Source organism: Entelurus aequoreus, linkage group LG17 (genome assembly GCF_033978785.1).
Source record: "Entelurus aequoreus isolate RoL-2023_Sb linkage group LG17, RoL_Eaeq_v1.1, whole genome shotgun sequence".
In the NCBI taxonomy this organism is placed as follows: domain Eukaryota; kingdom Metazoa; phylum Chordata; class Actinopteri; order Syngnathiformes; family Syngnathidae; genus Entelurus; species Entelurus aequoreus.
Genome location: NC_084747.1, coordinates 12689762 through 12704349, shown reverse-complemented (window position 1 = coordinate 12704349; position 14588 = coordinate 12689762). Strand labels below are relative to the sequence as shown.

The window sequence follows — 14588 nt, the reverse complement described above, 5'->3', positions numbered from 1 at the left end:
CTCAAGTTATCATTATGTATATGTATTGTTGCATTTGAACAATTGTATTGTTGATAATAAAGGTAAAGTACTGGTATTGTTTATTATCAATAGCAGTATTTATATTGGTATTCATATTGCTCCATTTTTAGTGTAATAATGCTCATTGTCATTTCTGTATTTTTTTTAAAATTTTCGCTAACTGCTTATTTGCTATTACTTTTACTTTTACTTTTATTTGTACATGTCGTATTTGCTGATGTTGCTCTGTTGTTGTTGTTGTTGTTGTGTTTGCTGTTGTTGTTTTTGTCTCTCTGTCTAATCCCCCTCTTGTCCCCACAATTCCCCCCTCTGTCTTCCTTTTTCTCTCTTTCTATCCCCTCCTGCTCCGGCCCGGCTGCACCAAATGATAATATAAATACATTTAATAAAGTCAAATACAAATAAGGCAACAAGAGAAGTATCCTACACTTCTCTTTTGTAAAGTAAATCTGAACAGCCGATATGGGCATCTACATCTGCTATATGATTTGCCCGAGAAGCTGGGCAGGACATTATAAAAAAAATAAATAAAAAAAATAAAAATAAAAAAATAAAAAAAATAAAAATAAAAATACAACTACAACAACTTCAGATTGTTTTCTTTATTTTAATTCAGCCCAAAATAGAACAAGCACATTCTGAAAATGTACATATCACAAACAATCCTCTTGACAAAACACTTCAAGTTAGTTAAACATTTTGAGGAAACAAAACCCTTCAAAAACACCTTGAAGAACACAATGAACTTAGACTTAATCTCAGTGTTTCTACAAAGCAATTAAACTTTAAGTCACAACCCATCTAGGATTGAACAAAAAACAAAAACCATGAATAAAAACTATTTTATGTATCAACTACCTCATTTGTCATTTCCACATATTAATCCTGTGCTAATTCAACAAACCATACAAACTGAGGTAGAAACTATTCAAGAGTGTTGAGTTACTTCCTGTCTTCTAGACATAATGTGTATTGATAGGAAAATAAAAGATGTGCAATGTGTGAAAAATTTCAACAAAGCACAAATAAAAAGTTAAAAGACTGACAGTATTGCAGTAAATCACACACTGTTCACTTTCTTTACATTTGCACAGAAGACAATCATTTTCACAGAACTATATCAGTGTGCAGTGTCTCATGCTGCATTTTAAGTGGGGTTACTGATTGCTTATTTTACTCCTGTTTTACGTTGGGTGGAGGGGGAGGAGTCACAGCCCCGCTTTACCGTGTACCTCTTGCTTGGTATACTTGCTCGCCCCGGTATAAACTATTTTCTTGCTTAACAGAATTGCTATTGCGACATCCAGTGGACACATTTAGAACAGCAGTTTATTTAATTAAAAAAATGCAGCTGAATTTTACACTTCGCAAACCAATCTCGCGGGCCGGATTGAACCTGTTATGGCGGAATGTCGAGGGAGGTGGGGGTTGGGTTGTGGGTGTTGGGGGTTAATTGTTCATATGTCTCTGATTTGCACATCAATCATTCTGAGGAAAGTTGGCACTTTTTTTATGCAAACAGTTTCCCAGCATCATGTCAGTTTTGATACATCTCAACTTTGCAGTGAAAAAGGGTGTAGTGCAGGTTTTTGAGCGTGCACAAACTTAACACGAGGCCCCAGGTCCCTCGACTGAAGGAGTAACCAAGCACTTGAAGCATCATCTATCTTACTGTTCAGGAAGGTTTCAGATACAGAGAAGACATGGGGTCATGAGCAGATAAGATTATGCTCCAAATAATCCAAGTTTGTATGAATACATCAGATATTTGTGAAAGAAGCAGTGAGGAGGTCCTGGGTAGGGTGGATGTCACCACATATGAGCAACATACCACAAACTAAACAGCTAATTGGTTATTTTCCCTTGTGCGTTCTCATGTGTTTTACTGCGTCTGCATTACGTGTGAACCTTTTACAGCACACTGAACAACTAAATGGTTTTTCACCTGTGTGTGTTCTCATGTGTTCAGTCAAATGGCTCTTAACAGAAAAGCTTTTGCTACAAACTGAACAACTAAATTTTTCACCTGTGTGTGTTCTCATGTGTTGAATCGAATGGCTCTTATCAGAAAAGCTTTTGCCACAAACTGAACAACTAAATGGTTTTTCTCCTGTGTGTGTTCTCATGTGTTGAGTCAAATGGCTCTTATCAGAAAAGCTTTTGCCACAAACTGAACAACTAAATGGTTTTTCTCCTGTGTGTGTTCTCATGTGTTGAGTCAAATGGCTCTTATCAGAAAAGCTTTTGCCACAAACTGAACAACTAAATGGTTTTTCTCCTGTGTGTGTTCTCACGTGTTGAGTCAAATGGCCCTTATCAGAAAAGCTTTTGCCACAAACTGAACAACTAAAAGGTTTTTCACCTGTGTGTGTTCTCATGTGTGGAGTCAAATGGCATTTTAGAGAAAAGCTTTTGCCACAAACTGAACAACTAAAAGGTTTTTCACCTGTGTGTGTTCTCATGTGTTCAGTCAAATACCTCTTAATAGAAAAGCTTTTGCCACAAACTGAACACTTAAATGTATTTTCGCCTGTGTGTGTTCTCATGTGTTCAGTCAAAGAGCTTTTTTTAGAAAAGCTTTTGCCGCAAAATGAACACTTATATGGTTTTTCACCTGTGTGTGTTCTCATGTGTTGAGTCAAATGGCCTTTTTGAGAAAAGCTTTTGCCACAAACTGAACAATTAAATGGTTTTTCACCTTTGTGTGTTCTCATGTGTTGAGTCAAAAGGCTCTTTTTAGTAAAACTTTCAGCACAAACTGAGCAGCTCAAACATGTTTTACCTCTCTTCTTTGAAGAGCATTCAGAGTGTTTGTTGTCAGTGTGAGTCTTCATATCACCTTCACAGTCTGTATCGCTGCTCAAAGGTTCTTCAACCTCGTCTTCAGCCTCACTATCTGATGGTGGAGCTAAGACGTTGTCTACTTGTGGTTTCTCTTCATCATCTTCAGTCTTCACAGAGAGAATACTCAGTGGAAACTTGGTGTAATCAGCTTCCTCTCGTCCTAGAAGACACTCTCCCTCCTGAGTGATGCAGAGTTCCTCCTCTTCCTTTTTAATGCAGGGTGGTTGTGGAGTCTCCTGCTTCAAAGTGGAGCTCCCCCCTAACTGAGGGGAAACTTCTTCTGGATTACCGATCAGCTGCTGGACGTCTGCAAGACACAAACAACAAAAACACACTTTCTTCTATGTACTGTATGTGTGTGTAGTAGGGTTGTACAGTATACTGCTACTAATAAAGTATCGCGGTACTAATCAATTAAAATCAGTACTATACCACCTTTGAAAAGTACCGGAACCGTTCTTTCATCTGAATGCCGCTGTGCGACGGTGACTACAGAGCCGAGGCGCATGATGTTGAGTGTGTCAAAACGCACACACAAAGTGCATACAAGCAATAACATGGTGGAGAGGAAGAAAGGCAACAAAAGACAATTCTACTGGTTAATAAAGAGGGTGTGTGAAGTGCAATATGGAGGTATTTGGGCTTCTAAACTAACAAAGGTGACACTTTAAACAGGGAGCCGCCGCTATGCAAGGGTTGCCTTACACCTTTACACCCTGTTTGTGGGCTCCCAGACCGTGGTCGAGGAACACAGGGGAGACGTACACCTCCAGGGCCCATGTTTTGTCGGGGGTAACACTGGGTCCATAAAGCTCCGCTCTTTGGTCGGAAGGACGAGGCCGTCGATTAGTTACAACTTGCTCACTTTATTTATTATTTCCACAGGGCACAACCGGACATCCACCATGCTATTAACACTCCTGCACATGCTACCACTACCTCTCCTAACTTACTCACATCACTCACCCCACATACTGCCATTCTTAAAGGTGCACACACACATACAATACTCTCACAACAGCTGCTTTAAAACACGCCTTGCCAAATGTGGTGATTAGTATTACCACCTTTGCTTCAGACTTAGGTCAACATTTAAATAATAAGCATTCAGATCTGCACAAGGAGTTTAAATAGTGACAGGTATAATGTAGTTGTTACACCTGTCCTGCTGCTCTCTCTTTACTCGCCCGCTCACTCACTGGCGTCACTCAGACAACACGTTGACATTCTCACAAACACACATACTACTCTCATAAGTTAACCAGCTCCCCTGCTGTGCACATGTAGATACGTAGACGCGCACACAGCTGCTTGGCTTGATGCCAAATATTAGTGCAGTTAAAACTGCCCAATTAGCAGTCAACTAATGCAAGTGAAATTATTACATTTTGAAACAAATTCCTACCATTTGTGTTTTGTCTTTAATAAATGTGTTTTACCTGCTACATGGCTTATCTGTGTACATTTATTTGGAAAAGTATCCATATATTTAAGTTAAAGTTAAAGTACCACCGGTACGGTACTAAATTATTGGTATGGGGACAACCCTAGTGTGTAGTGTTTCATGGCCATTCATTTAGTGCCTTGCCAGAATGATGGATCAATGTTTACATGACTTGTCATAGACTCAGAAAAGCTAAGCTAGAGTCACAGAAAGTAGAAAACATTTGCTTCGACAATATTGAAATACAGATTTGTAAGACTAAAAAAGATAATATCTATCTGAAAGAAGTCTGTAATTAAAAAGTAGAGGACTTTTTTACATATTAAATGCAAGAAAAATAATTATTTTATTTATTACTTTGTTTTTGACACATTTGTCAAATAAATTATAACTGGCATCTAGCGTACATATTTACCACATTTACTTTAAGTTCTTTACATTTACATTTTTCAGTGACTTTGTAAAAATGGCAGTAAAACTCCATGTCACAATATTACAATAGACTATTGTTGTCAGAGTTTGTAGGTGGCGAACCCCAAGATGCAGAGACGGCAGGCATTGAACAGGAAAACATGATTTAATTAAACACTATAGCAAAAAACAAACAAACTGTTAGGGACAACCCTGACAATTGTATCGTGACTCAAGTACCGTGATACATAGTTTATCGTGAAGTCCTTGCCAATACCTCGTCTAGGGCTGGACAATTATGGCAAAACATAAAAATCACAATTATTTTGAGGGATTTTGGAATCACGATAAATAACACCATTATTTATTAATTTGAAAACGTAAAAACAGTACCACCAAAACTCAATTTTAAATATAATTTAAATGAACAACCAGATATACATTAGTAACAAATAAATAACACGTAATCTAACAATCATAGTAACAATAATTAAGATGGTTATAGCAATATTTTCTTTTCCAGCCCTTGAGTAGCAGTCTATTTTCTCTCTTTGTAGCGTTTGATGGACGCTACGTCACTACATGGGTCGAAAATAGCTAAGCTACAGGAATCACTACGGGTTTAAAAAGGAGCGAGGCTAACGCCACGCTACTGGGAACTGTAGTTAAGCTACATAGCGTCGCTACTTGTTGTGCACTACTGCCCATCACTGATTCTAACTCGTAAATAAACGCTAGCAAAAGTCAGCTAACAATGCAGGTAATGGGGATGCACTCTATTTGGCCTATAAAAAACTCTTAACAAATTGCCAAAAGCTTCCATCAACTTTTTATATACATGCTGTAAGTATATATGTCATGTAATAACAGGCACATTCATAATAACATGTAATATTTACGTATTTTCATCATTTTTTTATCATTTTAAGCAAACGGCGGCACATTATTTTCACATACACATCACAACGTTCGCTATTTCTTTCAACAACATCACCAACTATTACTAATAAAGGCAGACTTCATGAGTGTCATCAAAGAAGACTTTGGGACAAATTATGATCCAGAACCTTATATTTTTGAGCCTGAATATAAGGAGGATGAGCTACAAGTTTTAGAAGCTGGGTGATAAGCAGATCAAGCAAGAAGTGCAAAATAAAACAAAAAAATACAAAGTAAATACCATCCAATCTCGATTAATATCTATATTTATATTTTTTACATTTAAAGGCAGATTGTCCCGTGCAGGATAATAGCGAGTACAGTTGCATCCCTACTATTTACTACCACAGTATCTTGTAACAGACATTTCCGCCATGTTTGATGGAGGTAATATATGCTCACAGCTGACAACTGTCATTTTGTTCATATCTATAATTGTGTTTACTAGAGGCGTAACGGTACAGGTCACCCACACTTCGGTCCGTACCTGGTTTTAGGACCACAGTTTTGCTTCTTTTCTGTACATTTTGTGGGGTAAAAAGAACAACCTTTTTTTCCCTCTCAAAGTTCTTAAGTTTTGTTTCGCTTGTCATCACAAACATTCTGCAGGAAACAAAGTATCAGTGGTGTATTGAATACTGTAGGATTTTTATTTCAAGTTAACATTTACAATATTTTCAAATAATAATTTGTATTCTTTAATGACTTGAAAACGTCAGTACTTTTTACCAGTGCTTGGAAAAAGGCAAGCGGTGCCCCGATTGAGGAGTTTTATATTTAATAAAAGTACATGAAAGTGCAGTTTGAATTTGAGGTACTGTAAAATAATGTGTACCAACACATTAAACAAGTTTAATGATCATTTCAGGGACAAAATGTTTTTAATCCACAAACTCAAAATTGATTAAAAAAAAGTGTCTGCAGAGTTTTTTAGTACATGTTGTGTAATGTACACAAAAACACACACATTCTCACACACACAGGATCACGGTCAATAAAGGCGGATTCACGCAGGATTATACCAAGTATCGTTGCTTGCCTACTGTTTACTACTGCGGTAACTTCTAACAGACATTTCCGACATTTTGGGTCGAAGAAAAAATGCTAACAGCTTATTTGTTTACATTGTTCAACAAAGTCGGCTATAGTTTCTACTTTTTGGGTTTGGAATTCAAATAGCTTTCAAATTACGGATCTCAAGTCACTCACCTTCATGTTTCGTCTTTATCTCCGTTGGTGATTTGCTGGAAGTTGGTGGCGCTGATTCTCTTTCATGTTCTCTTTTAGCGGACGTCGCCATCTTAGCATAGCAGTAGTCGTCCATCTTCTATCACGTCTTCAATCTTCACTTCAGATATCGCTCCAAACTCAATGCACGTTTCGTGGCTTTGGAAAATACCAATTGAGATATTTGTTGCTATATTTGCTTCGAATCATATGACTTTAAGATCGTGAATTCGAAGAATCTCCGAACAACCATAGCATGCAGTCTTCGTCTTTTGTTTTCTTTTCTTCAAGTACATTTGCGCATGCGCTAGAATCCAGCAACTTCCGTTTTCTACTCCGCAGCAGTTGTTTTTCAAAATAAAGGCATTTTAATATTCCATCCATCCATTTTTTTACCGCTTATTCCCTTTGGGGTCACGGGGGCGCTATTTTAAAGCAATTGTATTGTAGCCGAGGGTCCTGGGTTCGCCTATATTACTTATCTAATAAAATAATAAACGGGAGACATTAGAGCAGGTCCAGTAGCCACCGCTTCTTTACTGTTATCTTTTTTATTTATTTTTAAAATAAATCTTTATTTATAAATTTCAACATTTACAAACATCCATCCATCCATTTTCTACCGCTTATTCCCTTCGGGGTCGCGGGGGGCGCTGGAGCCTATCTCAGCTACAATCGGGCGGAAGGCGGGGTACACCCTGGACAAGTCGCCACCTCATCGCAGGGCCAACACAGATAGACAGACAACATTCACACTCACATTCACACACTAGGGCCAATTTAGTGTTGCCAATCAACCTATCCCCAGGTGCATGTTTTTGGAGGCGGGAGGAAGCCGGAGTACCGGGAGGGAACCCACACAGTCACGGGGAGAACATGCAAACTTCACACAGAAAGATCCCGAGGCCAGGATTGAACTCACGACTACTCAGGACCTTCGTATTGTGAGACAGATGCACTAACCCCTCTGCCACCGTGCTGCCCCATTTACAAACAGTTGAGAAATAATAATCAAAGTAAGTACAAAAACAGTACAAAACAGCACCAGGGGTTTGTAAATTCAAAGTAACTAAAATAGAATGCAATATATATATATATATATATATATATATATATATATATATATATATATATATATATATATATATATATATATATATATATATATATATATATATATATATATATATATATATATATATATACATACACTACCGTTCAAAAGTTTGGGGTCACCCAAACAATTTTGTGGAATAGTCTTCATTTCTAAGAACAAGAATAGACTGTCGAGTTTCAGATGAAAGTTGTCTTTTTCTGGCCATTTTGAGCGTTTAATTGACCCCACAAATGTGATGCTCCAGAAACTCAATCTGCTCAAAGGAAGGTCAGTTTTGTAGCTTCTGTAACGAGCTAAACTGTTTTCAGATGTGTGAACATGATTGCACAAGGGTTTTCTAATCATCAATTAGCCTTCTGAGCCAATGAGCAAACACATTGTACCATTAGAACACTGGAGTGATAGTTGCTGGAAATGGGCCTCTGTACACCTATGTAGATATTGCACCAAAAACCAGACATTTGCAGCTAGAATAGTCATTTACCACATTAGCAATGTATAGAGTGTATTTCTTTAAAGTTAAGACTAGTTTAAAGTTATCTTCATTGAAAGTACAGTGCTTTTCCTTCAAAAATAAGGACATTTCAATGTGACCCCAAACTTTTGAACGGTAGTGTATATATATATATATATATATATATATATATATATATATATATATATATATATATATATATATATATATATATATATATATATATATATATATATATATATATATATATATATATATATATATATATATATATATATATATATATATATATATATTTATATATAACAAACAAAGTGCAAAGCCATAGGCTCACTCAATTTCAGTAAATAACTCAAATTGGAACACAGCATCATCGTTTTCACAGCTTTTTGGTTGTTAGAGGTAGAGAGTGTTTTAATGTAGAGTTCTAATTCTTTTTTAAAGGCACAAAAAACAGGTCGGGTATTGAGAAACTTACTTTTATGAATATAAAACTTAGCCAATAGTATAATGAGGTTGCAAAGGTAAAACTCCTTTTTTGATTGATTAATTGAAACTTTTATTAGTAGACTGCACAGTTCAGTACATATTCCGTACAATTGACCACTAAATGGTAACACCCGAATAAGTTTTTCAACTTGTTTATAGGCCTACTGAAATTATTTTTTTTAATTTAAACGGGAATAGCAGATCCATTCTATGTGACATACTTGATCATTTCGCGATATTGCCATATTTTTGCTGAAAGGATTTAGTAGAGGAAATCGACGATAAAGTTCGCAACTATTGCTCGCTGATAAAAAAAACCTTGCCCCTACCGGAAGTAGCGTGACGTCACAAGCGGTAGTGCTGCTCACAATTCCCCGTTGTTTACAATGGAGCGAGAGATGTTAGGAGCGAGAAAGTGACGATTACCCCATTAATTTGAGCGAGGATGAACGATTCGTGGATGAGGCACGTTAGAGTGAAGAACTAGAGGCAGTGCCGGATGTATCTTTTTTCGCTCTGACCGTAACTTAGGTACAAGCTGGCTCATTGGATTCCACACTCTCTCCTTTTTCTATTGTGGATCACGGATTTGTATTTTAAACCACCTCGGATACTATATCCTCTTGAAAATGAGAGTTGAGCACGCGAAATGGACATTAACAGTGACTTTTATCTCCACGACAATACATCGGTGACACACTTAGCTACTGAGCTAACGTGATAGCATCGTTCTCAAATGCAGATAGAAACAAAATAAATAAACCCCTGACTGGAAGGATAGACAGAAGATCAACAATACTACTATCAGGAGACACCGAACCAAACACTGGACATGTAAATACACGGTTAATGTGTATTCGACGCCTGTTGAAGCCTAGCAATGCTGTTGCTAACGACGCTAACTTAACAACGGGACCTCGTCAGAGCTATGATAAAAACATTAGCGCTCCACCTACGCCAGCCAGCCCTCCTCAGCTCATCAACACCCGTGCTCACCTGCGTTCCAGCGTTTGACGATGCGGTCGGCGGCCCGGAGACGTAGGAAGTCAAGGTGAGTTCGCCGCTGGCGCGTCTGCTATCCAAGTCAAAGTCCTCCTTGTTGTGTTGCTACAGCCAGCCGCATACACCGATCCCACCTACAACGTTCTTCTTTGCAGCCTCCATTGCAAAAGATTCACCAACACAGATGTCCAGAATACTGTGGAATTTTGTCGAAGAAAACAGAGCTCTGTGTATTGTGTCCAATATGGTCCAAACACTTCCGTGGATCTCTCAACGTCACGCGCATACGTCAACCTCCAAAGGCGTTTTGAATCGGAAGTTTAGCGGGAAATTTAAAATTGCACTTTGTAAGTTAACCTGGCCGTATTGGCATGTGTTGCAATGTTAAGATTTCATCATTGATATATAAACTATCAGACTGCGTGGTCGGTAGTAGTGGGTTTCAGTAGGCCTTTAAGTCGGGGTCCACGTAAATCAATTCATGGTAAATTTTCAAATTGTTTTTCATACAGTGTAAATCCAAATAGCACGTTTTTAAAACAAAGCACACATTTGTCATGAATATTGTCCAGGATGAAGCGACAGATGCCTGCCATAGTGATGGAGTGCTTTCACAAGTCCAAAACAGGTGGTAAACAGTCTCTGGATGCATGTTACATAAGGTGCAGGTAACATCAATGTCCTTCTTGTATCTAACCATCACAGTCTTTACAGGGTAATAACCAGGAATGATTTTAAAAAGGTATCTCTTTGACTTTGTTGGTAAGTAAATATCTGTTAGGAAGGGACCACGTTTTGACCCAGCAGATGTCATTCACAACATTATTCCAGAGCGCAATTACATAGGAGACAGACACACAATCATTTTGGAATAAGCTGCGGATTTTTCTGTTATTTTTCTGATCAAAGCAAAGTTTCCCCACAGGAGTGTCAAGTCTTACAGCAGAAAGAGGAGATGAGTAAGCAACACCTGTTGGAATGGCATCAAACACAATGGCAAATTGGTTGAGAAATTCTTGGTAATTAAAAAGTTGACCTTCCTTATTGAAAAGCTGACTCACTAAAATAATATCATTCTTGAACCAATTGTTGAGGAAAAGAGATTTCCTTTTGTAACATACAGTATGTCTTTATTGTTCCAAATGAAATATTTGGTAGGTGAGAAATAGTGCTTGTATATAAGAGAGCATGCCAGAAGGGCTTGTTTGTGGAAGTTTGAAAGAGCAACAGGAATCTTATCAATCTTGTAGTTACACGATAGCAAAACGTTTAGGCCTCCAAGGTTAGAAAATACATGATGAGAAATGAAGTTCCAAATTGAGGTAGGGTCTTTCAAATAGTGTCTTATCCAATTAATCTTGAAGGTGTTGTTTAGTGTAGTGAAATCCAGAAGGTTTAGACCACCTTGATTGTAATTGTTCATTATAACATATTTCTTTATATAATTAATTTTGTTTCTTTATATAATTAATTTTGTTTTTCCAAATAAAGTCAACAAATATTTTGTCAATAGTCGCACATATTTTTTGGTTAACATCTAAAGAAATAGCCTTATACGTAATCCTGGAGATACCTTCTGCTTTGGAAAGCAAGGTTCTGCCTTTTAAGGATAAATCTCTCTGTGGCCATTGGTTAAATATTTTCTTAGTTTTTCTACAAAGTTCAAGACCGATCTCGAGCTCTGATTTTTAGTGATAAGTATTCCTAGGTAATTAATATTATCCTTAACTGGAATTGTACATATAGACATCATTTCACATCTCTTCACAGCCGTTAGTTCACATTCAGACGGAGACCAGAAGCCAAAGAGAATGCATGAATCACTCCAAGGCAAGAGGAATTTGAGAAGAGTCCTTCAAAAAGAATGTTGTGTCGTTGGCTGATAGTTGTGTCTCTGTCTAATATAGAGATCCCCTTTAAACGACTAGTTTTTATATAAACAGATAACAATTGCGTGGCTAACAAAAATAAATATGTTCTTTAATGTTATCTTCACACCTTCTTCAACAACCACTCCCCCACCTACGTCACAGCCCTATGGCAACTCTGGAGGGACAAAACTCCTCCTCCTTACATAACACTGTCCGGTAGAGATGCGCGGCTAGGCAATTATTTCATCCGCAACCGCATCACAAAAGTCGTCATCCACCCGCCATCCACCCGAACTAACATTTTATCGAAACCACAACCGCCCGCCACCCGCCACCCACCCAGTGTTATATATCTAATATAGACGATGCAAGGCATTAGTGAGGTTAGGAAGCTTTTGCCTGTTAAAGAAAGGAGACTGATCCAATGCAGCAGAGACATTCAATGCGTGCCACGCATTGAATCAATCAATCAATCAATGTTTATTTATATAGCCCTAAATCACAAGTGTCTCAAAAGGCTGCACAAGCCACAACGAATGTCTCTTGGCCACGCATTAGAGGCTAAGAGATATTAATGCGTGATAATATTATTTATCATTATTATAATATTATTGTCATTTCCATTAAGAAAGTGTTGACTATTATTGTTATTTTTTCCCCCTGCTCTTTAGTATTTCCTTTTTTAGTTTGTCGCATGGCAACATATTTTTCTTCTTCTGCTGTTGTGTTGTGTTGTGGTGTGCTGTGTCACGCCAAATTTCTTCCCCCTACAAACCCCCCCCCCCCCCCCCAATTTACTTCCGTGGTCATGTTTCCTCTTCCGTCATTGACAGCGATCGATAGCACTTCGGCTTTGACTGCCCGTCGCTGGAAGGATACTTCGTCTTTGACAGCTGCTGGAATCTGAAGAAATCGATTGTTTTTTTTTGTACAGGCGCGAAACTGGACAGTCGCGTGCCGTTAAGGACCCCCGGCGTGACAGCTGCAGCAGTGCCTGATGAATAATTGCTTGTTTCAAAGAGTGCTGCTCGTTTTTCGTATGTGGGTAACAACATTTAACTATGTATATGTATTTCCGAATTGGTTCAACCGCCACCCGCCCGAATCTATTTAAAATCTATTTTTTTCGTCATGCATCCGCCCGACCCGCGGATTATCCGCGGACTCCGCGGTTGTGTCCGCAAACCGCGCATCTCTACTGTCCGGTAACTTGGGACACCCTGAACTGTTTGTTACAGTATCTAACATTAAATAATCGACAACTACTTTTTGAAACTAAAAAATATATATATACAAGCACGTGCAAAGACATTTTCGATGGCTGTTGTTCAAACCAGAAAAAGGGCATACATCTAAGAAAAATATTATACATTTTAAATACTACACGAAACAGAAATATTTTTCAACCTACTTAGTTGTTTTAGTTAAAAACCTTTAGAATATCAAATCATTACTCTGAATAAACAAGAAAATAACTAAGAGTGTAGATCTCCACCAGGACCAATCCTATTAGACTTACACTTCCTTTTATTGTCATTCAAATTTGAATTTTACAGTACAGATAAGTACAGAATTTTGTTGCATTAGCTCATGGTAGTGCAGGATAAAAAAGCAATAAGGTGCAGATATAAATAAATAGATTACGGTACAGACAAATATATTGCACTTTTGCATATGCATCCACGTTTATGGATGTATGTTATATTGTCTTTTTTATTCCAGCGAGTTAATCTGTTTTTGGGGGGAATTGAGGGGATTATTATGATGCATTCAAGAGTCTTATGGCCTGAGGGAAGAAGCTGTTACAGAACCTGGAGGTTCTGCTACGGAGAGTGCGGAACCTCTTTCTAGAGTCCAGCAGTGAAAACAGTCCTTGGTGGGGGGGGGGGAAAAGTCTCTACAGATTTGCTGAGCCCTGGTCAGGCAGCGGCTTTTTGCGATTGTTCATGTGGTACTAAATTGTGTGCCATCTCATGTGTATCGTGTGCTGGTATGACAATAAACTTCCATGAATCCTGTAAAACACCAGACAGTTAGTAATATGGTTTCACATAAAAATGTTGGTGAAACTGCTCATTTCTACCTAGCGATAGGTGGCTCTAACTGTAGTGCTAATCACTCACCAGCAGAAAGCCCTCATCACACTGCTAATCAATAACTACCATTTTAGGCACTTAACATCACTAATCGCCAGTTAACAGCTATCATGCTAAATGTCAAACATGAAAACAAGACACATTAACGTCTTTCCCCATTACAAACATCATAAAACAATCTAAACTTATATAAACACATTACTGTCTGAGCATATAAGATATTCAATTGTGTTACATCACAATGTATTATATTGAAATTAGCCATGTGATTAAGATGGGCACGGTCTGACCAATCACAAGTCAGTAGGAGCTGCTTTGTTCTCGTGTTTGGAGAAAGCGGAAGAGCGATTGTCAGCCTGACATTGATGTGTCTCTGAGAACTGAACACATTTTTGTAACTTATAACAAAATGTGTTCATACAGTAACCTGCTCACATGAGTCACATTACAGCAGGGGTGTCAAACTCATTTTAGCTCAGGGGCCGCATGGAGGAAAATCTATTTCCACTTGGCGGGACGGGTAAAACCATGGCATGATAACTTAAAAATACAAGTACGACAAATTCAGATTGTTTTTTTTGTTTTACTTCGGCCCAAAATAGAACAAGCACATTCTGAAAATGTACATATCACAAATAAAACATTTATTGCG

The 14588-nt window shown here is 37.9% G+C and overlaps 1 protein-coding gene across 3 annotated transcripts in view; it reads right to left on the bottom strand.

Annotated features, from left to right (window-relative positions):
- LOC133632380 (gastrula zinc finger protein XlCGF57.1-like) overlaps positions 1-14588 on the bottom strand; it is a 72462-nt gene that overhangs the window by 35927 nt on the left and 21947 nt on the right. The window contains exon 1 of one of the 3 annotated variants that reach the window (XM_062024774.1): positions 1930-3171. The exons of 1 other annotated variant lie outside the window; for it this stretch is intronic. In XM_062024774.1, the coding sequence (XP_061880758.1) occupies positions 1930-2855 (926 nt within the window). In that variant the 5' untranslated portion in view covers positions 2856-3171. Of the gene's footprint in view, positions 1-1929; positions 3172-14588 lie in introns of those variants that run through there. One more of the 3 variants, XM_062024773.1, reaches the window with a different exon arrangement.